The sequence below is a fragment of the Sus scrofa genome, chromosome 1, assembly GCF_000003025.6.
Source record: "Sus scrofa isolate TJ Tabasco breed Duroc chromosome 1, Sscrofa11.1, whole genome shotgun sequence".
NCBI classification, from domain to species: domain Eukaryota; kingdom Metazoa; phylum Chordata; class Mammalia; order Artiodactyla; family Suidae; genus Sus; species Sus scrofa.
Window position 1 is genome coordinate 16423140 of NC_010443.5, and position 25439 is coordinate 16448578.

The 25439-nt window shown below is 38.8% G+C and overlaps 1 protein-coding gene across 1 annotated transcript in view; it reads left to right on the top strand.

The window, feature by feature from the left end:
- Window positions 1-23721, top strand: part of PPIL4 (peptidylprolyl isomerase like 4) — a 45923-nt gene extending 22202 nt beyond the window's left edge. Inside the window, exons 11-13 of the mRNA XM_021086908.1 lie at window positions 704-800; window positions 5962-6109; window positions 19718-23721. Of these exons, the coding sequence (XP_020942567.1) occupies window positions 704-800; window positions 5962-6109; window positions 19718-19969 (497 nt within the window). The 3' untranslated portion in view covers window positions 19970-23721. The remainder of the gene's footprint in view (window positions 1-703; window positions 801-5961; window positions 6110-19717) is intronic.

Genomic DNA, 25439 nt, shown 5'->3' on the forward strand with positions numbered 1-25439 from the left:
TTTTCATGGCTGCAGTTGCAGCATATGGAGGTTCCCAGGCTAGGGGTAGAGTCAGAGCTGTAGCCATCGGCCTACACCACAGCCACAGCAGTGTAGGATCAGAGCCGAGTCTTTGACCCACAACACAGCTCACAGCAATGCTGTATCCTTAACCCACTGAGCGGGGCCAGGGATAGAACCTGAAACCTCATGGTTACTAGTCGGATATGTTAACCACTGAGCCATGATGGAACTCCCAGAGTGTCTCTTTTTGACATATCGGAAGTCTTTAAACCCTCCCTTCTTCCAAACTTATAAGCCTCTCAGATCTCAGACACAGGGCCCAAGCCCTCAATTTCCTTTGGGCCTAATGTTCTCAGAGACTTAATGGCTCTACGTAAACCCTGCCTTATTTTCCAGTGATTGTATTTGTTGTGTAGTTTAGGATTTGGAAGTTTGGTGTTGTAATATTCATATATATCATTAGGGGGCAGCATCTGGCTACCTAACAAAATGGATATCTGCTTTCAATTAATATAGTGGTAGAGAAAGAATTACTGTGATTCTTTTGTTTTCTTCTCAGCCATTTTATCCCCTGATATATATGCCACTCATGAAATAGCTCTTATGTATTACACCTCATATAAACTAATTTCGTTCTTGATTAATCAAATGATTTTTCTAAAATTTTCTTACTAAATTTTTTTTTTTTTTAAATAAATAGGTGGGAAATACACCAAGAGTGATTTCAAGGAGTATGAAAAAGAACAAGATAAACCATCTAATTTGGTTCTGAAAGATAAAGTAAAGCCTAAACAGGAGTATCCTTCACAAGAACAAGTTGGTCAATATGTATTGACTGTCCACTCTGGAGAGTACAGTGTGATGCCTTTTATGAAAAGTCACAAAGGCTATAGGAGACAAGGTTCCTGAATCCAGATGGTTTGTGAAGAAATCATCTCTTTTTACCATTTTACATAAGTATGCCTTTTCAGTATATTCTCTATTATATGGAGAAAAGGGTTGAAAGAAATTTTTAGCCTTATTCTTTTAACCTCCCTATGCTTAGATTGAGGTTATCACTTTCTCTCAGAAGATCTACAATTAAAAGTTGCATTTTCTATGTATAATCTTAATGTTTTAAATTTTTCATAGTCAGAAATTTCTTTATTATGACTAAACTAAACCCTTTGTGTTAACCCTTCTCGTATGTTGAATTTCTTTGAAGATGGTGAATATGTAGATAAGAAAATCTTGTTGTCTTATGTGATTGGGCTACTTCTTTCTGCATAATACATTGTCAGTCTAGCAACAAATATTTACTGGGCTCTTCTTGTGTATAAGAGTTGACTTTTATAGGATTAAAAAGAAATCCATTGACTTGACCCTTGAGTTTATATGTTCTTCCAAGTTTTAGGTTGAGACAAGTAAGAAGCCATGAAACATACTGTTCATATTATGTCATTTTAATTTATTCATTGATATTCTCATTATAAATCTATCACTCCACACATGGCAAAGGTTATTTCTTTTATGATTCTTGCTGGTTAATGGTTTCTTTGTTTTCTAGTTTCTGTTGGTATATTAGGGATTCTCTTTTCCCAGACTGTGTAGACGTTTCTTTTCCAAGTACTCATCAAGGAAAGATGAATATCAGATTGGCCTGTTAGGTCTATTTTTTATTGTATTGAATGTCTACAATGCACAAAGCATTGTAAGGTGTTAGAGCTGGATAAAGTCTGGCGTGTACTGACATCATCAGCATGAGGGGAGGCTTTCACATGCAGACAAACCAAACAGTAAACTAAGAATGGTCTGAAAAGTTGAACTTTAAAGGGAGTATGATTGAAAAAGGAAACTCATAAAAGGTGTGGCTGGAATACACGTGAGAGTCATTCACCAAATCTCTGCAGTTACATTGAGGCCACAGCCACTAGTAACTGCAGCAGGAAAAAGGAGTGTGTGTGGGACCGATGGGAGGCAGTTCAGCCGTGGAGTAGAAAGCAGAGGAGGCAGCCTCCCCTGGAGAGGGTGTTCAGGCTGAAAAGAAGGAATACCTAGTATTAAAATGCTTTAGATTCAAGATGATAGATGACCAGGTTAACTAAGAGTTAAAGACGAGCTAGGCATGTTTGAGAATCAGTTTCTGGCCCAGTGCTGTCTAACAGAACTTTCTGCAGTGACGGGAATATAGTGTATTTTCACTGTCCATGTAGCTGCTAACCACATGTGGTTACCGAGCGTGTGAAATGGACTGAGGAACTGAATTTTAAAATTTTAATCAATTTTTCAATTTAAACCACTACCCATGGCTAGTATTGAATACTTTTAACTTTTAGCAGTTGATGGAAAAGACAGGCATGTCCTGGTACAAAGCACTGTTATCTTCTCAAACAGAATATGGAACCAGAGAAAGGAATTCCTGAATCTGACCCAGCAGGATGATCTGAATGTTCTTGGTAACTGATAGGGTTCGTTTTAGTGCGGCACTTACAATCTCAGGTACAATAATAGAGGCACAGAACATATGTTTGAATATGTAACATATATGCATTTTTTTTCATATACATTATCTCTATGGTGAGGGAAGGGAATTCTGAGAATAATTAAGTACAGATAAGTCAATTAGAGGGATACAGGATGGGGAGTTCCCGTCGCGGTGCAGTGATTAACGAACCTGACTAAGATCCATGAGGATGTGGGTTTGATCCCTGGCCTCGCACAGTGGGCTAAGATCTGGTGTTGCTGTGAGCTGTGGTTTAGGTCTCAGATGCTGCTTGGATCCTGCGTTGCTGTGGCTGTGGCGTAGGCCAGCGACTGTAGCTTCGAATCAACCCCCAGTGTGGGAACTTCCGTATGTCACAGGTGTGGCCCTAAAAAAGAAAAAAAAAAAAAAGAAAAGAAAAGAAAAAAAGAAGGATATGGGATATACTTTATAGGTCTTGAGAGAGAGAAGTTGCATGATAACGGGATTCAGAAATAGAAGAGGGAAGTATAATTTGTTTGGACTAGACCTTGGGAAGTATTTGGGGAAAAGAGGTCAGAGAGATCACAAAACTGTCTCAAATTCATAGCATCTTGTAAAGATTTGACATCTCCTGAAAGTCGGGATTGTAGTGGTGAGTAGAAGATAGTGGATGAGCAACAAGGAAGAGGTAGAGTAAGTGTCCTGGTGGTGGTACAGGTAATCAGCCGATACTCACTTGGCATCTGTGTAGCTGTGAAACAGGCCCTGCCCACATGGACCTTAGGTTTTTATTTTGGAGTTGGGGAAAGAACAGACATTAGATAATCATCATTAATTAAATATGTTTGGTGCGTTGCAAAGAAGTGCATTTGGGGGATATGGGACTCATAACAGAGGTGAGAGATCAGAGGATCCTAAGTAATACTGTGAGAAGTGACAATAAAGCCACAGCTTGAATGTGGGGGAGAGGATGGCTGAGGTGGGATACTCTTTTCTTTAACTGTGCTCCATTATTTAAGAAATACAGTTTATGTCTTGACCCTACACAATACACACATCATTGAAACAGAAGTGTTTTGAAATAATATTTTTATTGGATGCCATATATTTTCTGTTCAATGTTATTTAAAAATGGTGGCCTTTAGTGACCCACTAAATGGACTTGGCATCCCATTGATGGATTACGATCAGCAGTTTGAAGCGCCCTGAGGCTCAGAAGCACTTCGGACAGGGAGCAGCATGTGTAGAGCACAGACAGAGGCTCAGTCATAGGCAAGGACTGCTGAATTTATATCTGAAAAAGGAGACCATCCAGAAGGTTCTGTGGAAGCATGGCGACATAGTGTGAAGGAGAAGAGATGTTGGAGATACTGGAGTAACAATAGGGATGGGACAGGCTGGTTGGCTGTCATTAGCATCCTGTGAAAAGCCAGAAGGTGCAGGGTTTTCCTGTTGAGTGAGACATCCCTGAGGGAACACTGAGCTGTGGCTGTGGAAACAGACGTGAGACTGTAGTCCTGAGGGAAGTGTCTGCTTTTACTCTAGTCCCACACGCCAGCCACTTAAAATAGCTCTGCATTTTCGGCTTCCTCCTAAGTTACTCTTGAAAACCACTGTTCTAGTCCTCGTCAGCTTTCCTCAGAATCCATTTTAGAGATTTTTTTTTAGAAGAGGTTGTAATTAATAGTTTTACATTTTCTGTTATTCTAAGACATAATATATTAAATGTATATTTCTGAATTAAAACATTGTTTATACATTGATGTGAAATTTAAAGAAGGTTCACTCATAGTTCTACCACCTAGGCAAATGATACTTGTTATTTTTCCTTGTTCCTTTCAAGCCTTGATCTTTTAGAAAGTTTTGTAATTATAATCACTGTGTGGTATATATGGTTTTTTGCTTCAAGCTTTTTTCTCTTTTAATTTTTTATAAATATCTTTCCAGGTTATTTAACAGCATTCGTTTGTCATTATTATTATTTTTTTTTTGCCTTTTTTTTTTTTTAGGGCCCCATGTGAGGCATATGGAAGTTCCCAGGCTAGGAGTCGAATCAGAGCCATAGCTGCCAGCCTACACTACAGCCACAGGACATGGGATCCGAGCCGAATCTGCGACCTACACCATAGCTCATGGCAACGCCAGGTCCTTAACCCACTGAGTGAGGCCAGGAATTGAATGCACATCCTTATGGATACTAGTCAGATTGGTTTCCGCTGCACCACAATGGGAACTCTCAATTTGTCATTTTTAATAACAACATGATAATACTGTATCATGTTGAAATACTGTAATTGTTTAAGTATACCTTTATTCCTAGGCTGTTTATGGTTCCTGGTTTCTGTTATTAAAAATAATCCTATCACATATGCAGTCAGCCCTCTATATCTGCAGGTTCTGCACCCATGGATTTCTAATTGCAGATTAAAAATATTCAGCAAAAATAATCCCAGAAATTTCCAAAAAGCAAAACCTGAATTTGCTGTACAGGCAGCTAAATATTTACCTTGTATTTACATAGAATTTACCTTGTGTTGGGGTTTATAAGTAACCTAGAGATGATGTGAGGCATAAGGTAGGATGCGCATAGGTTTTATGCAAATACTACACCGTCTTACATAAAGGACTTGAGCATTTGCAGCTTTTGGTATCCTCAGGGGGGTCCCAGAACTAAGTTCCCATGGATAGTGAGGGACAGCTGTGCCTTTGTTCATTAAACTTGGTGTTATTTTAATGTTTTATAAATTCTTGTTTGAATTTAAACATGATAACTATTGATATGTATTGCTAAATTTTCTCCTATAGGATGGAATTAATTTATACTCAAAAGAAGAGTCCCATCTTACATAGCTTCTCTGGCATTGGAGTTTGTAATGTCTTCATTTTTTCTACTTAAAAAGGTCCCTCATTTTCTAAATTTTAAGTTTTCTCATTATTGACAAATATATTTCCTTATTTTTTGTTACCTGTACTTTTCCTCTTTAGTTTTTTTCTCTATATTTTTTGCTCATTGCCAATTTTTTTTTTTTTTTTTTTTTTGTCTTTTCTAGGGCTGCACCCACGGCATATGAAGGTTCCCAGGCTAGGAGTCTCATCAGAGCTGTAGCCACAGGCCTATGAGCAACAACATGAAATCCGAGCCGCACCTGCAACCTACACCACAGCTCTCGGCAACACCGGATCCTTAACCCGCTGAGTGAGGCCAGGGATCAAACCTGCAACCTCATGGTTCCTAGTCGGATTCGTTAAACACTGAGCCACGACGGGAACTCCTCACTGCCAATTATTAACTGTTTATATAAGAGAAATGTTCTTTCTGCTTTTCCTGACTGTGTAGTGAAGTAAGATATGAATTAGTTCTGTTGTAGGAATATACTCTATGCTTCTGAGGTGCTTTCTGCTTGAAAAAGTTACCTTTAGCCTGATGGCCTCCTTTACCAGATTCTTACGTTTTGCTCAGTTTTGATGTGTTGCCAGTGTTAGCTCACACATTTGTCCTTAACTAGCTGCTACAGTGCAAAATATGACCTTGTACTAGATGAGCAGGCAGAAGACTCAAAGTCAAGTCACTCCCACACAAGTAAAAAACACAAGAAGAAAACCCGCCACTGCTCTGAAGAAAAAGAAGATGAGGACTACATGCCAATCAGAAATACTAATCAGGTACGTACTGATGTTCAGACTTGGCTGTAGAAAAATAAGTCTTTTGTCCATTTTTAAATTTCGTCTTGATGTACTTTAGGAGATAAGGGTGTAGTCCTGAACAGAGACGGATGTGTTCCTAACTCTGAGATGTGGAGTAGTTTCACTAGGGTAAAGAACTTTCAACTTTAAAAATATATGTAACAGGTTACAAAAGATTGTTTCTGAAGTAACTTAATATATAATTCCATGCTGTGAAGCCAGAGTGATTTTCATACCTGTGGACACTGATTTCCATCAAAAACAAGCATGGTTATGCTAAAAAAGTTCTGATTTATCATATTAATTTATCACCAAATATTATGTATAGCACTTAAAGCTCTTGAGGTTTTAGGACCTGAAAAACATTAATGCCCCTTCATATATACATTTTATATATGAAATAAAAGCAGCACCAATAATTAACCTGATCATCTCTAAAGCTGTCCTGAACAATATATTTTATAAGACAATGATAATAAAAAGTCCCCTAAAGAAAATTTATTATGGAGAGAAGAAATCATTTCCAGCCTGCAGTTTGGCTCTCTGATAAATGCAAAGGAGATTACAGTACAACCCCTTGTTTTGATTTATACGATGCGAAGGCATTTGAACCAGGCTCTGCTAGATGGGGAGGCTTTCAGTTGGCAGAGCGGACCCAGAATGGTGAGAATGTCACGCAAAGACACAGGTGGAGGGATGTGGTGTGGCTGGCAAAGGAAAGGATTTGTTGTCAGAAAAGCTAGGTTTAGATTTCTACGTTGCTAGTCATTGGTGTGCCCTCATCAAGTTAATTAACTTTCTTGAGCCATAGTTTCCCCCTCTGTGAAATATTTGTCTCCCAGGCATGTTGTTAAGATTAAGTGGGAAAAAAAAAGTGTGTGGCAAACATTTTCTACTCTGGCTGTTATTACTACTTTTACTGTTACAGTCAAGTTACTATGTTCTGAATCACTTGGAATAATTTCTCTCTGTGGTCAGGCCACTAATTGCCCCCATATTTCAATTAACTTGATTCTTTTTGATGTTTAAGGATTGCTTAAAGTTTTTTTTCTTTTGCTTTGTCGTTTTAAAAATTGTATAGCTGCAAAGTAGAGTCTACAGAATGGTACCTGGAGTGAACCCACCTTCCCTCCCTGTCCGCGCCCCCTCTGCCTCTTTCCCCACTGTGTGTATTTTGTGGTTTATTCTTCATTTCAAAAAAATTTCATCAAATGCATTTTTGTATATATTCTTAGCTCCCTATTTTTAGACTACATATCTTCCTACTCATTGCATCATCCAGCAGAGATGTAATCTCTCTTCTTTCCATAGCCTTCTGCTGTTGACAGGTTCCCGTGTTCATGCCCTGCCCTCTGTGTTTTAAGTTACACCCTTGTCAGTCCTTCAGGTAATCCTCAAGTGAAGCTGTAATAGTAATTCTTTCGTGTGGGAGGTGGATACTATTATCTCCATTGACAAAAGTAAAAAATCTAAAAAGGTTAAGCTACTAGCTGGTGGCTTGATAGGCTAAGTAATGGAGCCGGAGTTTAAATTTGGACTTGTACCCTTAACTATTCTACTGCTGCTCTTCCTGCCTGGAATATATCCCTGTCAGCAGTTTTCTTTCCTAAATCCAGTTGTTAATTCTTTTTTTTTTTGCTATTTCTTGGGCCGCTCCCGCGGCATATGGAGGTTCCCAGGCTAGGGGTCGAATCGGAGCTGTAGCTGCCGGCCCACGCTAGAGCACAGCAACACGGGATCCGAGCCGCGTCTGCAACCTACACCACAGCTCACGGCAACGCCGGATGGTTAACCCACTGAGCAAGGGCAGGGACCGAACCCGCAACCTCATGGTTCCCAGTCGGATTTGTTAACCACTGCGCCACCACGGGAACTCCCAGTTGTTAATTCTAACATAATTTGTCCCATAGTATAATATTCCAGTGTGATCTAATAGGAACATCTCCCTTTTAATTTTTTTTTTCTTTTTTTTTTTTTGGCCACACCGTGGCGTGCAAAAGTTCCCAGGCCAGGGATCGAACCTGAGCCACAGCAGTGACAATGCTGGATCCTTAACTGCTAGCCCACCAGGGAACTCCATCCTTCTTAATTTTTATATTCTATTAATTTAGCCACAGATCACCCCAGTCATTTTTAATGGTAGCTAGATCACATTTCTATGAACATTTAGTATGTTTTCCACTAAAATTCCTTAATCTACCTCCCCCCATGTTGCTTTTAGCTACAGCTCCTCGTCCTGCACTTGTACATGGAATCCTCAATGAATTTAGGCCTGACATATACATTGGTATGTTTGAGATAGGCAGAGGTCTTAAAAAAAAAAATCCAAAGACTGGCTGCATTTTAAGTCTATGGTTCCCACCCTTGCACTGCTGCTTTTTTGTGAATCCTTCTTATCTTGCTGTTCAATTACCTCAGACTTTGCAGTAGCAAGTGTCCCTCTTTTTTGGCAATAACCTCCTAACTTTATCTCTCCCCCCAAAGTGTATTATACATTGATTTAATAATCTCTTATTTCTGATAAAATAGCATCCATATTTAAGATTTCACTGGGCCCCAATTTTTTTCTGTTCTTCTGCTTTTTATCCTTCTGGTTTTAATCTCAGAAATATAATCATTAAAGGGAATTTTCAGTGCTGGGTAATTTTCAAGTATAGCTCAGATTTTCCTGTTTGCTGGTGTTTTGCTTGGTAAGCGTAGTTTCCTAAGAATGTTTTAACTTATTTCTTCAAGTGCTTTGTTTTTTTTATTGTATGTCAGCCTTACTGTTCAATTCGAAATCTCTTATTAATTTTTCCACCTCACGTCTTAATTCCAGAGGTGGTTACTGTGTTGAGGGTTTGAGTTTTACTGGGGTTACAGGAAATGTGTACTCAGCCGTGGGTTGCCTGGCTGCCAAGTGTTCAGACTGCTTGTCTGTCCTCTATGATTTTCATAGGTATTCAGTATTCTTAACATTTGGGACTCTGCTTTTGCTTTATTGCAGTCATTTACTAATATTTTAGTGATTTTAATGTAACTAAATCTGTGTCTCCCAGAGACCTCAGCAAGGATAGCTTTTGGTGATTTTTTAATTTTTTGACTGCTATACACGAAATCATTGGCTCAATTAAGTTGATTGCTTTAAATCAGCCATTTTATGGTTTTTTTTCCTATTTCTTTTTTTAGCTGCATGCTTGTTTAATCATCTTGTCTTATGTATTAAATGTATATAAAATGATAGAATTTTTGAAAGTCCATACTGGAAAGGACTTAGAGCTCATCTAATTCATTTCCTCACCTTAGATATAAAAAAAATCCTGACCCTGTAGGCCCTTGGGCCTTGTAGTTTAGTGGAAGAGTTAGAATTTGAACGTTTATTTAGATTCAGTCAAGTGTGGTGTTACTTTTTTGATTATCCCATACCATCTCCTTTTTAATTTTTTATGTAAAGTTACCAGTTCAATTAAGTAAATTAAAGTTACCAGTCAATTAAATAATTACCTCCAACCTGCGTGGATCTCCTGAGTCTGTTTCCTTATGCCTAGAGTAAGGATGATATTGTACTCCCTAAGCACTTCACACTGAGCAAGCACACACTTAGCAGATCTGCTCTGATCCGACTTCTTCCAGCTGCCTCAACTTCTTTCTTGCATGCAGACAGTGTTTATTTTCCCTAGCTTTTCAGTTGTCCTTTTACTCCCCGAATCTTCTTGCAACCAATCCAAGCCCTAACCCACACATCTCAAGTCTGTTATAACTTCTCTGTGAAACCTTCCCTGATAAATGTAACCTCAAGAGTATTTTTTGCTTGACCCATCTCTTAAGTGGCAGAGACCATTTGAACCTAAAGCTGCCCAATCTCAGAGCTTGTGTAGCTTTGAAAACTGTGCCAAGTAGAAGAGGTTTTTAGATTTCAGTCCATTGCAGATTTTCAGCTTCCTCAATTTTTTTGAAGAATTAAGTACTACATAATTCACCCCCCTCCCCATTGTAAACACTCCAAGCATTTAAGTGCCTATTGATATGGTAAGGTGCTGAAGAGTTTATAGGATTATACATTGGCTAAAACAGTCTCTCCATTTAAAAAGTACAAAGATAAGTACTAGGTATACAGTCAGAATAGTACATAGATATTTACATTTTATATGTTACAGGAAAGCACAAAAAATTCTTTTAATTAGGGATGTCACATTTTGCTCCAAAAGAGTTGGTAAAAAGTTACTTGGAAATAACTACTCATTTTTCTACCTCTGGGACTCTTGTAGAATGACAAGAACTATTGGTATTGTGTGGGAAATCATGAATCAGTTAATCATGAGATATTCCACCAACACTGTGATTATAGCAACCATGTTAAATGTGTTCTCACATCCTGCAGTGTCTATGGATGTGAGATAGTGTATGGTATCTAGACAGCACACACAATAATTTGAATCATTTGCTTGAGACCCAGTCCTTAACCATGGATATCCATCACTTGTATTTTAAACCTTGACATTCATATCCGCTATAGTAATATTTAAGGGGATAGAGTTGGGACCCTTAGGAGTTTAATCCTTAGAATTCTGCCTTTCCTTTGAGAAATCTTTTAAGAAAGTTGAACTTTATGAACTGTTCTTGAAGGAGCATTGGCTCTGTTCTCTTTCGATTTTAGCCACTTGTTGAGATACTCATTTTAATTAGGGTATTTAAGACACAAGCAGTGATAGAATTGTTGTGTTGTAACTAGTCCTATTCTATATGGAAAAGTTACTACTGCTACTTAATTATTAAGAATAGAACTAAATGGGAGGTCCCGTTGTGGCACAGTGGTTAACGAATCCGACTAGGAACCATGAGGTTGCGGGTTCGATTCCTGCCCTTGCTCAGTGGGTTAAGGACCCGGCGTTGGCGTGAGCTGTGGTGTAGGTCACAGACATGGCTCGGATCCCACGTTGCTGTGGCTCTGGCGTAGGCCGGTGGCTACAGCTCCGATTAGACCCCTAGCCTGGGAACCTCCATATGCCGTGGGAACGGCTCAAAAAGAAAAAAAGAATAGAACGAAATGTACCCACTTTATTGCCTTTGAGGCAATGGATTATTTCATTATTTCTTAACTCATGTAAATAATGCTTCTAATAAAAACTATCAGCTTAGTCTAAACAAAAATTTATTTGAAGACTTAAAGAGGAGTTGTTATAAAATAAGCACTTAAAAAAATAATTGCTCAGACCAAAGTATTCAGAATTTTTAGATTGATTGACCTCTTCTGGCTCTGTTATTTAAATGATGTCTTCTTTTATAGGATTCTTATGGGGATGTTAGTAGTTTCCTTGCAGATCAGTGACAGAACCACATCTTGGGGAGTGGAGAAGTGGGGAGTGGAAAAGTGACCACACATAACTAGAATTCTTTTTTTTTTTATCCTTTTATGAGTGGTATTTTATTTATTTTTTGAATGATTTTTATTTTTTCCATTATAGTTGCTTTACAGTGTTCTGTCAGTTCCTACTATACAGCAAAGTGACCCAGTCTCACACACACACACACACACACACACACACACACACGTATATATATACATCCTTTTTCTAACATTTTCCTTCATCATGTTCCATCATGAGTGACTAGATACATAGAATTCTTGACAATTTCGCCCTAAAGACTTCTTATTTCAGTTGGGCTATTTCAGTTCCTTATTTAGGGGTCCCATCTTTCAGTTTAGTTGAAATAGTAGATACAAAGCAATGAGATTCATGAGAAAATGGTTAAGTCTTTTTTATTACTCAGTGAATTTATTACATTTATACTTGTACAATGATCATCACAATCCAATTTTATAGGATTTCCATCCCACAACCCCAGCACATCCTCCTACCCCCTAAACTGTCTCCTTTGGAAACTATAAGTTTTTCAAAGTCTGTGAGTCAGTATCTGTTCTGCAAAGAAGTTCATTGTGTCCTTTTTTCAGATTCCACATGTCAGTGAAAGCATTTGATGTTGATGTCTCATTGTCTGACTGACCACTCAGCATGGTAATTTCTAGGTCCATCTATGTTGCTAAAAATGCCAGTATTTCGTTCCCTTTAATGGCTGAGTAATATTCTGTTGTGTATATATATATATATATATGTGCCACATCTTCTTGATCCACTCCTCTGTCAATGGACATTTAAGTTGTTTCCATATCTTGGCTATTGCAAATAATGCTGCAATGAACATCAGAGTACATGTGTCTTTGTGAGTCATGGTTTTCTCTGGATAGATGCCCAGGAGTGGGATTGCTGGATCAAATGGTAGTTCTATTTTTAGTTTTCTGAGGAATCTCCATACTGTTTTCCACAGTGGTTGCACCAATTTACAATCCCACCAACAGTGTAATAGGGTTCCTTTTTCTCCACACCCTCTCCAGCACTTATTGTTTGTAGACTTTTTGATGATGGCCATTCTGGCTGGTGTAAGGTGGTACCTCATCGTGGTTTGGATTTGTATCTCTCTAATAATGAGTGACGCTGAACATCTTTTCATGTGTTTTATTGGCCATCTGTATGTCTTCTTTGGAGAACTGTCTGTTTAGATCTTCGGCCCATTTTTTGATGGGGTTGTTTGTTTTTTGGTATGGAGCTGCAGAAGGTGTTTATAAATTTTTGAGAATAATCCCTTGTCAGTTGCTTCATTTGCAAAGATTTTCTCCCATTCTGTGGGTTATCTGTTTACTTTGTTTAGGGTTTCCTTTGCTGTGCAGAAATTTTTAAGTTTGATTAGGCCCCATTTGTTTATTTTTGTTTTTACTGTCGTTACTTTAAGAGGTGGATCTGAGAAGATGTTGCTGTCATTTATGTCAGAGAGTGTTATAGTATATGGTCTTATATGGTCTTATATCTAATGTTATAGTATATGGTCTTATATCTAGGTCTTTCATCCATTTTGAGTTAATTTTTGCGTATGGTGTTAGGGAGTGTTCTCATTTCATTCTTTTCCATGCGGCTGTCCAGTTTTCCCAGCACTACTTATTGAACATGCTGTCTTTTCTCCGTTGTATATTCTTGCCTCCTTTGTCATAGATTAGTTGGGTGTAGGCGTGTGGGTTTAGTTCTGGGCTTTCTATCCTGTTGCACTGATCTATATGTCTGTCTTTGTGCCAGTACCATACCGTTTTGATGACTGTTGCTTTGTAGAATAGTCTGAAGTCCGGGATCCTGATTCCTCCAGATCCATTTTTCTTTTTCAGAATATCTTTGGCTTTTCTGGGTCTTCTCTGCTTCCAAACAAATTTTAAAATACTTTGTTCAAGTTCTGTGAAAAATGTCCTTGGTTAGAGTTCCTGTCGTGGCGCAGTGGTTAACGAATCCGACTAGGAACCATGAGGTTGCGGGTTCAATCCCTGGCCTCCATCAGTGGGTTGATGATCCGGCGTTGCCGTGAGCTGTGGTGTAGGTTGCAGATGCGGCTCGGATCCCGAGTTGCTGTGGCTCTGGCATAGGCCGGTGGCTACAGCTCCGATTCGACCCCTAGCCTGGGAACCTCCATATGCCGCGGGAGCAGACCAAAGAAATAGAAAAAAGACCAAAAAAAAAAAAAAGAAAAAATCCTTGGTAATTTGATAGGGATTGCATTGAATCTGTAGATTGCCTTAGGTAGTATAGTCATTTTGATAATATTGACTTTTCCAATCTAAGAGCATGGTATGTCTTTCCATCTATTTGTGTCCTCTTTGATTTCTTTCATCAGTGTCTTACAGTTTTCAGAGTACAGGTCTTTTGTCTCTTTAGGTAGGTTTAATCCTAGGTATTTTATTCTTTTGGATTCAATGGTAAACGGTATTGTTTCCCTAATTTCTCTTTCTGATCTTTCATTGTTAGTATGTAGAAATGCTGTGAGCTTCTATGTATTAATTTTGTATCCTGGAGTTCCCGTCGTGGCGCAGTGGTTAACGAATCCGACTAGGAACCATGAGGTTGCGGGTTCGGTCCCTGCCCTTGCTCAGTGGGTTAACGATCCGGCGTTGCCGTGAGCTGTGGTGTAGGTTGCAGGCGCGGCTCGGGTCCTGCGTTGCTGTGCCTCTGGCGTAGGCCGGTGGCTACAGCTCCGATTCAACCCCTAGCCTGGGAACCTCCATATGCCGTGGGAGCGGCCCAAGAAATAGCAACAACAACAACAAAAGACAAAAAGACAAAAGACAAAAAAAAAAAAAAAATTTGTATCCTGTGGCTTTGCCAAATTCATGGATGAGCTCTAACAGTCTTCTGGTAACGTCTCTAGGATTCTCTAGGTATAGTATCATGTCATCTGCAAATAGTGATAGTTTTACTTCTTCCTTTCCAATTTGGATTTCTTTTATCTCTTTTACTTCTCTAATTGCTGTGGCTAGGACTTCCAAAACTATGTTGAAGAGTCGTGGCGAGAGCAGACATCCTTGTCTTGTTCCTGATCTCATTGGGAATTCTTTCAGCTTTTCACCATTGAGAATGATGTTAGCTCTGGGTTTGACACATATGGCCTTTGTTATGTTGAGGTAGGTTCCCTCTATACCCACTTTCTGAAGGGATTTTATCAGAAATGGGTGTTGGATTTTGTCAAAGGCTTTTTCTGTGTCTATTGAGAGGACCATGTGGTTTTTATTCTTCAGTTTGTTAATGTGGTGTATCACACGGATTGATTTGTGGATATTGAAGAACCCGTACATCCTTGGGATAAATCCGACTTGATCATGATGTACAGTCCTTTTAATGTATTATTGGATGCGTTTTACTAAGTACTTTGTTAAGGATTTTTGCATCGATGTTCATCAGTGAAATTGGCCTGTAGTTTTCTTTTTTTTGTGGTATCTTTGTCTGGTTTTGGTATCAGAGTGATGGTGGCCTCATAGAATGAGTTTGGGAGTATCCCTTCCTCTGCAATTTTTTGAAATAGTTTCAGAAGGATAGGTATTAGCTCTTCTCTAAATGCTTGATAGAATTTGCCTGTGAAGCCATCTGGTCCTGGACTTTTGTTTGTTGGAAATTTTTTAATCACACTTTCAATTTCAGTTCTTGTGATTGGTCTATTCATCTTTTTCTATATTTCATCTTAGTTTAGTCTTGGAAGATTGTACCTTTCTAAGAATTTGTCCATTTCTTCTAGGTTTTCCATTTTTTATTGTTGTATAGTTGCATATAGTAGTCTCTTATGATCCTTTGTATTTCTGTGATGTCCATTGTTACTTCTCCTTTTTCATTTCTAATTTTATTTATTTGAGTCCTCTCTCTTTTTTTCTTGAGAAGTCTGGCTAAGAGTTTATCAATTTTGTTGATCTTTCCAAAGAACCAGCTTTTCGTTTCATTGATCTTTTCTATGGTTTTCTTCATTTCTATTTCATTGATTTCTGCTCTGATCTTTATGATTTCTTTCCTTCTACTAACTTTAGGTCTTGCCTGTTCTTCTCTCTCGAGCTGCTTTAGATGTAAACTTACATTGTTTATTTGAGTTTTTGCTTGTTTCCTGAGGTGGGCTTGTATTGCTATAAACTTTCCTCTTAGAACAGCTTTTGCTGCATCCCATAGGTTTTGGAGTGTCATATCTTTGTTGTCCTTTGCTTGTAGGTATTTTTTAATTTCCTCTTTGATTTCTTCAGTGATCCATTGGTTGTTTAGTAGCATGTTGTTTAGTCTCCATGCATTGGTGTTTTTTGCAGTTTTTTTCTTGTTGTTGATTTCCAGTCGTATAGGGCTGTGGTTGGAAAAGATGCTTGATATGATTTCAGTTTTCTTAAAGTTACTGAGGTTTGATTTGTAGCCCAGGATGTAATCAATCTTAGAGAATGTTCCATGTGCACATGAGCAGAAGGTGTATTCTGTTGCTTTTGGATGGAATGTCCTATAAATATCTATTAAGTCCATCTGGTCTAATACTTCATTCAGGGCCTGTGTTTCCATACTGATTTTCTGTCTGGATGATCCGTCCATTGCTGTAAGTGGGGTGTTAAAGTCCCCCACTACTTTTGTGTTGTTGTCAATTTGTCATTTTGAGGTTGTTAGCAGTTGCCTTATGTATTGTGGTGAACCTGTGTTGGGTGCGTAGATATTTAAAATTGTTATATCTTCTTCTTGGATTGATCCTTTGATCATTATGTAGTGACCTTCCTTGTCCCTTAAAATATTCTTTCTTTTCTTTTATTTATTTATTTATTTTGTCTTTTTGCCTATTCTAGGGCCGCTCCCGTAGCATATGGAGGTTCCTAGGCTAGGGGTCGAATCGGAGGTGTTGCTGTCGGCCTATGCGAGAGCCACAGCAATGTGGGATCCAAGCTGCACCTGCAACCCACACCACAGCTCAGGCCAACACTGGATCGTCAACCCACTGAGCAAGGCCAGGGATCGAATCCACAACCTCATGGTTCCTAGTCGGATTCATTAACCACTGCACCAAGACGGAAACTCCAAGTATTCTTCTGATATGAGTATTGCTACTCCAGCTTTCTTTTGATTCCTGTTTGCATGGGATATTTTCTTTCATCCTCTCACTTTCATTTTGTATGTGTTCCTAGAAGTGAAGTGGGTCTCTTGAAGACAGCATATATATGGGTCTTGTTTTTGTATCCATTCAGCCAGCCTGTGTCTTTTGGTTGGGGCATTTAGTCCATCAACATTTCAGGTAATTATTGATATGTATGTTCTTATTGCCATTTTATTAATTGCTTTGGATTTGTTTTTGTTGCTCTTTTTTTCTTCCCTTCTTCTCTTGTTCTCTCTTCTGGTTTGATGACTATCTTTAGTGTTGTATTTGAGTTTCTTTTTCTTATTTGTTTGTGTATCAATTGTAGATTTTTGGTTTGCAGTTATTCTGAAGTTTTGATATAAGAGTCTGTATATATACAAGATTGCTTTAATTTGTTGGTCTCTTAATTGCAAGTGCAACCCCAGTGTCCTGCATTTGTACCTTTCTCTTCTCATGATTTCTGATTTTGGTGGCATAATTGTGTATGGATGATTTGGTGTCTTTATATATGCCTTTACTGGTGAGCCTTGTCATTTGTGGTATTTTTGTTTCCTGTTGTGGCCTTTTCTCTTCTGCCTAGAGAGGTTCCTTTAGTGTTTGTTGTAAAGCTGGTTTAGTGTTGCTGAATTCTTTTAGCTTTTACTTATCTGTGAAGCTTTTGATTTCTCCTTCAAATCTGAATGAGCGCCTTGCTGGGTAAAGTAATCTTGGTTGGAGGTCTTTTCCTTTCATCATGTTAAGTATATCATGCCACTCCCTTCTGGCCTGCAGAGTTTCTGAGGAAAAATCTGCTGATAACCTTATTGGGGTTCCCTTTTATGTTACTTGTATCTTTTCCCTAGCTGCTTTCAAGATTTTCTCTTTGTCTTTAATTTTGGTCAGTTTGATTAATATGTGTCTTGAGGTTTTCCTCCTTCGGTTTATTTTATATGGTACTCCTTGCACTTCCTGGATTTGAGTGAGTGGTTCCTTTCCCATGTTAGGGAAGTTTTTGGCTATTATATCTTAGAATATTTTTTCTGTCCCTTTCTCTCTCTCTTCTTCTGGTGCCCCTGTAATACGGATGTTGGTGCATTTAACATAGTCCCAGATTTCTCTGAGACTCTCTTCATTTGTTTTCAATCTTTTTTCTCTTTTCTGTTCCACATCAGTGATTGCCACTAGTCTGTCCTCCACCTCACTTACTCATTCTTTTGCCTCCTGTATTCTGCTATTGGTTGCTTCTAATGAATTTTTTATTTCAGTTATTGTATTTTGCATCTCTTTTTGTTTAAGTTTTATATCTTATATCTCTTTGCTCAGTGTTTCCTGTAAATAATCTGTCTTTGCCTCCAGTTTATTTCCAATGTCTTGCATCATCTTCAGCATCAACAGTCTAAAGTCTTTTTCCTGGAGGCTGAGAATCTCCTGATCACTTAGCTGATTTTCTGGGGCTTTTTCTTTCTCGTATAGTTCTCTGTCTTTTCATTTTTTATAGGTTTTGGATGTGGTTACCTTTTTATAAATAATAGAGTTATAGCCTCTCTTACTTCTGGTGCCTGCCCCCCTTGTTGCTGAAGTTGGTACAGGGGCTTGCTGTAGGCTTCCTGATGGGAGGGACTGATGCCTGCCCACTGGTAGGTGGAGCTGATTCCTATCCCTCTGGTGGGTGGGGCTTTGTCTCTGGATGAGTTTTTGTTGTTTGTTTTTTTTGTTGTTGTTGTTTTTTTGCCATTTCTTGGGCCACTCCAGCGGCATATGGAGGTTCCCAGGCTAGGGGTCGAATCGGAGCTGTAGCCACTGGCCTACGCCAGAGCCACAGCAACGCAAGATCCGAGCCGCGTCTGCAACCTACACCCCAGCTCACGGCAACGCCGGATCCTTAACCCACTGAGCAAGGGCAGGGACCGAACCCGCAACCTCATGGTTCCTAGTCGGATTCGTTAACCACTGCGCCACGTTGGGAACTCCTCTGGATGAGTTTAGAGGCATCTGTGTGCCTGGGGGGCCTTTAGGCAGCCTGTTTAATGTTGGGCGGGGCTGTGATCCCACCTGGATCTTTGTTTGCCCTCGAGCTTCTCAGTGCCCTTGGGTAGGGCCAGATTTTGCCACAATGGCCACCTCCTGAGAAAGGCACACTGCTGAATATTCCTGAGAGCTTTGCTTCCAATGTCCTTCCCCCACAACAAGCCACATTCACCCCTTTTTTCCCAGGAGGTGCTCCAAGAACTGCAGTCAGGTTGACCCAGATTCCTATGGAGACTTTGCTTTGCCCTGCGACCCAGTGCATGTGAAAGTCTGTGTGCACCTTTTAAGAATGGGGTGTCTGTTTTCCCCCATCCCATGGAGCTCCTATGCACAAGTCCCACTGGCCTTCAATGCCAAATGCTTGGGGGCTCTTTCTCCCAGTGCCAGATCCCCACACGTAGGAGTTTGATGTGGGTCTCAGAACTTTCACTCCTGTAGGTGAGTCTCTGTGAACCAGTTAGTTTCCAGTCTGTGGGGCTTCCCACCCAGGAGGTATGGGGTTGCTTATATCATGTAATCGCCCCTCCTACCTCTTGATATGGCCTCTTCTTTGTCTTCTGGGGTAGGATATCTATTTGAAAGTTTCCAGGCCCATTTGGTTGAAGATTGCTCAGCAGTTGCGTGTAAATTTTATTGCTTTTAGGAGAGAAGTTGAGCTCTAGTCCTTCTCTTCTGCCATCTTAATCCCCTCCAGTTAAGTCTCTTTCTGAACTACTTTTGTTTTAATTTACAAGATTCTTGGTGTTAGTGGTAGTGTTCAAATTTAAGCTGTTACAGAGTTCCTCTTGTGGCTCAGTGGGTTAAGAACGCAAAATTGTCTCCGTGAGGATGCAGGTTTGATCCCTGGCCTTGCTCAGTGGGTTAAGGATCTGGCATTTCCACAAACTGAGGTGTAGGTTGCAGATACAGCTCAGATCTGGCATTGCTGTGGCTGTGGCATAGGCTGGCAGCTGCAGCTCCAATTCTGCCCCTAGCCTAGGAGCTTCCATATGCCCCAGGTGCCCTAAAGAGAAAATAAAAACTTTTTTGAGCTGTTAAAACTGCTTGCAAATGGGGAACTTGTCTAAGTTTTGTTAACTGAGCATCCACAAAATGATTGTTTTACTGACTCACCCATATACTCTCTTTCTATTCTTTTGACAGGATATCTATAGGGAAATGGGCTTTGGTCACTATGAAGAAGAAGAAAGTTGTTGGGAGAAGCAAAAGAATGAAAAGAGAGACCGACCTCAAAACCGAAGTCGTAGCCGATCTCGAGAAAGGGATGGCCACTATAGTAATAGTCACAAACCCAAATACCAGCCTGATCCCTATGAAAGAGAGAGGAGTAAAAAGAGAGACCGAAGCAGGAGTCCTAAGAAATCCAAAGATAAAGAAAAATCTAAGTACAGGTGAAAGTTGAAGAGTCAGGAATGAGTGGCCAACACTTTTCCTCCTGTATAACTTCGAGTACCAGATGTTCAGATTTCGTGTCAAAGCAGTTAAAGACTTTGCCTGTTATTTTTTTTTCACAGTAGGATTATGGCCCTTATAGATTAATACTGATTGTATAGGGCACTGAAAGATAATAAAGAATTGAACGTTTTCTTTGTATACTTTTTTACACCAATTTTATTGTTATACATAAATTGTCTTCATTTTTAAAGTCTTTCATATTTTTCAGTCTTCTTTATTTTTAATGAAGTATTTCATACCTACAAAAATATACAAACATGTATATATAAACTATAAAGAATAGTAAATATCTGTGTCCCCATTAGTCAGCTTAGGAAATGAGTATTACTGGCATTTGAAAAATGCCCTCTTTCTCAAGTAATTACTATTCTGAATTTCGTGTTTGTTATTCTCTTGCTTGTTATTGTAGTTTTCCGACATGTGTATGTATCCTTAAATGAAATGTTAAGGTTTGTATGTTTTTGAATTTTATATAAATGGTATGTATAATGAATGTTTACTTCTGTGACTTGCGTTTTTTAACTTAGTGTTTTTTGAAAGTCATTCATTTTTATTGCTATACTGTATTATGTGAATAGACCATAATTTATCCATTCTTCTGTTCATGGGTGTTTGGGGTTGGTTTTTGTTTTAGCTATTGTAAGCAATGCTGCTATGAACATTCTGTTTCTAGGAGTGATGTGTTTGGTCACGTGATATGGTCACTTTCATCTTTATAAGATAATGCTAAATTATATTCAGCAGTGGCTGTAGGTTCATAGCCCTGCCACCGCTATTTGAATTACCTTTGTTTCACATTTCTAACACTTCTTAAGTTCAGACTTTTCAGTTTTGCCAGTCCAGTGGCTAAGTGGTATCTTATTGTAATTTCCAGCAAGAAGACTACTGTTATTCTTAAATTTGTTCTTCTATCTGAAACTTTTTTGTTCTTTTTCTCTGATTGCTTTTAAGGTTTCTCCTGATTATTGTTGTTAAGCACTTTGATTAGGATGTGCTTGATGTAGTTTTTTTTTTTTTTTTTTTTCCTTCATGTTTCTTCTCCTGGCACTTTTTACCTGTAGGTTTGTAGTTTTCATCAGATTTGGAATTTAGGGAGCTGTTACTTTCATCTGTTTTTTTCTGTCTTTGTCCTTCTTTCCCTCTGGGACTCCAGCTATATGTTAGGCAATTTGAAATTGTCTCACAACACTCATGCTTTGTTTTGTTATTTTATTTTTAAGTCTTTTTTTTTTTTTTTTTTCTCTCTCTCTCTCTCTGTGTTTCAGATTAGATAGTGTGGGGAGGGAGGGGAGTTGCTGTATCCTCAAATTCATTAATCTTTTCTCCTGAAGTAATTTAATCTCTTATTAATTTCATCCAGTGTTTTATGTTTTTGTTTTTGCTTTTTTAAAATTATGGCTGCACCCACAGCATATGAAAGATCCTCGGCTAGGGATTGAATCCGAGCCACAGCTATGACCTGTGCTGCAGCTGCAGCAATGCTGGGGATCCTTTAATCCACTGCTCCTGGTTGGGGATTAGAATTGCACCTCTGCAGCAACCTGAGCTGTTGCAGTTGGATTCTTAACCCACTGTACCACAGTGGGAACTCCCATCCAGTGTATTTTTCACCTCATACTTGATTTTTTTAATCGTTAGAAATTCTGTTTGTGTCTTTTTTATATCTTCCATTTCTCCTTAACAGGCTCATGGTTTCTTTTCTTTTTTTTGGAACATCTGGGGTATATTTATAATAGCTGTTTTACTGTATTTGACCATATTATCATCTGTGTCACTTCTTGTCTGTTTCTGTTGATTGATTTTTTTTCCCCTCATTATTGGGTTGTAACTTCCTTCTTTGCGTGCCTGGTAATTTTTGGATTATATGTTGTTGCGTGTTGAAGTTTTTTGTATTCCTTTAAATGTGTTAAGCTTTGTTCGGGGACATAGTTATTTAGAAATAGTTTGGTCCTTTCAGAGCTTGCTTTTAAGCTTAATGAGATAGGACCAAACCAGCCTTTATCTAGGGCTAATTGGGCCCACTACTGAGATGATACCCTTCTGAATAATCTTCTCTATGCCTGGTCTGTTATGAGATTTCTCCACTCTGGCTGTTGGGAATGAGAACTAGTCTGAGCCCCGTATGAACTTGAATTGTACCACCTATTCTTTTCTGCCAGTTTTTCCCACCTTTGGGTAGTTTTCTCAAGTGCATACACTGATTAGCCAAAGACTCAGGGGAACTCTCTGTAGATGTAGAACTCTCCCTCTATCTCCCACGTCCCTCTAATCCTCTGCCCTTCAGATTACCTTGGCTTTTCTAAATTCTTCACCCAAGCCCTCCCTGCAGTGAGCTCAGGCCACGGGAGGACATTTCCCATTTGTTTTCTCAAGAGTCACTGTCCCGCACGCTTGTCCAATGTCTGAAAAACTTTGCTGTATATATTTTGTACAGGTGTTTAGTTGTTTAAACGGGGAGGGTAAATCCTGCCCCTGTAACTCCATTTTGGCCAGAGTGAAAGTCTCATGGTTTGAATGTGTTTCCTAAATGCTAACAAGGTTGAGCTTATTTTCATATGTATTCATTCCTGATTGCTCTCTGTGAAAAGCTTTTTTCTTGTCTTTTGCTCATTTTACATTATATTGTCTTATAGATTGCTTCAAGTAGTTAAAAAATAATAGATTGTGGATACTAGTTCATTTTTACCATTATCTGGTATAAACATTTTCTCTCAGTTTGTGGTTATTTTTTTACCTATCGATGCACAAGTTTTAAATTCCTCCCAACTTTTTTTTTTTTTCTTCTTTCTAGGGCCGCATCTGCAGCATATGGAAGTTCCCAGGCTAGCGGCCTACAGCACAGCCACAGCAATGCTGGATCCAAGCTGTGTTTGTGACCTACACCACAACTCATGTCAACACCGGATCCTTTAACCCACTGAGTGAGGCTAGGAATCAAACCTGCATCCTCAAGGACACTAGTCGAGTTCATTTCTGCTGAGCCACAATGGGAACTGCTCCTGCCCCAAACTTTTTAATATGAAAAGTTTCATACATTTGTAGAAACACACAAAAACATAATGAACATCCATATATACTCCATCCAGATTAAATAGTAACGTTTTGTTGTTAAACAATTTGAAACTAAATTGACATCACGATATTTCACTTTCAGTATTTCACTATCCCTTTTCTAAACAGCAAGTGTCCTATATAACCACAATACTATTATCACATTGAAAAAAATTAATTATCCATAATATGTAATACGAAGTATGCACAGTTCTCTTACTGCCCCCAGGATGTCATTTTTAGATGTTGGTTGGTTTTAAAACCCAGACCTCAACCAAGGTTCATGTACTGCACGTTGTTTTTGTCGTTTTATTCTCTTGATCTAGAAGTTTCCTACCCATCCATGCACCCCTACCACTTTTTTTTTTTTTTAAGTGACATTGATTTTTTGAAGTGTTCAGGCCAGTTGCTTTGTAGAATTTCCACATTCTGGAATTATCTGATGCTGTACTCATGGCGTCCTATCTCTTTTCCATTTCCTATAAACTGTAAATTAAGTCTAGATGTTTGATTAAAATTAGGCTATGCATTTTAGGCAGAAAAATTTAATGTCAAATGTATTAGCCTTCCCCTTTGTGTTTTGTGCTTTTTGTATTTTGTTTAAGAAATCCTTAATAAAGATAATCTCCTATATTCTACAAGTTATAAAGCTTTGTTTTTTACATTTAACTCTAATCCATATTAAAGTTTATGTGTATATGTGTGGGGGAATTCATTTTTTATATCTAATGATTTTTATTTTTTCCATTATAGTTGGTGGTTCTGTCAGTTTTCTACTGTACAGCAAAGTGAATAGGGCAATTCAAATTCACTTTTTTAAAAAAATCACATATGGGTATAACCAGTTGTCATCTATTTTGAATGGTTCATCCATTCCCCATTGCATGGTCACATAAGTTTCTCTCTATAAATGGGTTTTGTTTCATGGGCTTTCTGTACCATTGGTTTATTAGTGTTTACCCCAGCAGTAATACCAAACATCTACATTTCTATGGCTTTATAGAAGGTCTTGATATTTAAGCAAGTCCCCCCATCTGTTTCATTAGGAATGCAATAACTTTTTTCTGTGCTGTTTTGGAACCAACTTGTAAGGTTTCCCAAAAAATTCTGTTAGGACTCGAACTACATTTGCATTCAAACAGTTTGTGTAAACAACATCATCACAATGCTGAATCTTCCTATTCATAAGTATAGCATATCCCTCCATTTAGGCCCTCGAATGTTCTCCTTTGAAAGCTTTTGAGCATCTTTTGTTAGATTTACTACTTGCTTCTTTATGTTCTATTATAAGTGATATCATTTGAAAAAAATTTTTTTTGTTTCCTGTCTTAAGTTATGTTTTTGATCACTGCTCTTACATCCAGCCATTTTGCTAAAAGTCTTTTTTTAAGTGTGTGTTGTTTTTATTTTTATTACCTCACCCATGGCATGCAGAAGTTCCCAGGCCAGGGATTGAGCCTGTGCTACAGCAGTGAGTGGCCTGAGCTGTAGCAGTACAACGCTGGATCCTTAACTGCTAGGTCACCAGGGAACTCCCTAAAAGTTTTTTGTTTGTTTTTTTCTTTTTTGCTTTTTAGGGCCATACCTACGGCATATGGAAGTTCCCAGGCTAGGGATCAAATTGGAGCTGTAGCTGCCAGCCTGCACCACAGCCACAGCAATTCAGCCTCGTATGTGAACTGCACCACACCTCACAGCAATGCTGGATTCTTAACCCACTAAGCAAGGCCAGTGATCGAACCCGTGTCCCCATGGATCCTAGTTGGGTTTGTTTAACCACTGAGCCGTGAGGGGAACTCCCCCTAAAATTCTTATATAATGATAAAATTGGCCTATTATCTTCCTTTTCTGTGTTGCTTTTGTCTGAACTTGATGTCCGTATTATAGAGTAAGTTAGTGACTTTTTTTTTTCTATTGAAACCGAAGAGAAAGATTTTAATATCTATTTTTTTTATGAGAGTTGCAACATTTATTTCAGGTTCTCTCTTGGGTTTTTATGTATTTCTTTTTTTCTTTTTTGCCACACAGGCAGTATGCGGGAATTCCTGGGCCAGGGATTGAACCTACGCTGCACAGAACCAGAACCGCAGTGGTGAGAACACAGGTGCTTCAACCCGCTAGGCCATGGGAGAACTCCCTATTTCTTAAATATTGGATAGTGTGTGCCTATAAAATTGTCTGACATTTATATTGCTTTTGTGAGAAAATTTAACTAATGATTACAGATTCATTAGCCTATTTCTCTCAAGAGTTTAGTCATTTTTCGAGTTCCCTTCGTAGCTCAGCAGTTAACGAACCTGACTAGTATCCATGATGATGTGTGCGTGATCCCTGGCCTCGCTCAGTGGGTTAAGGATCC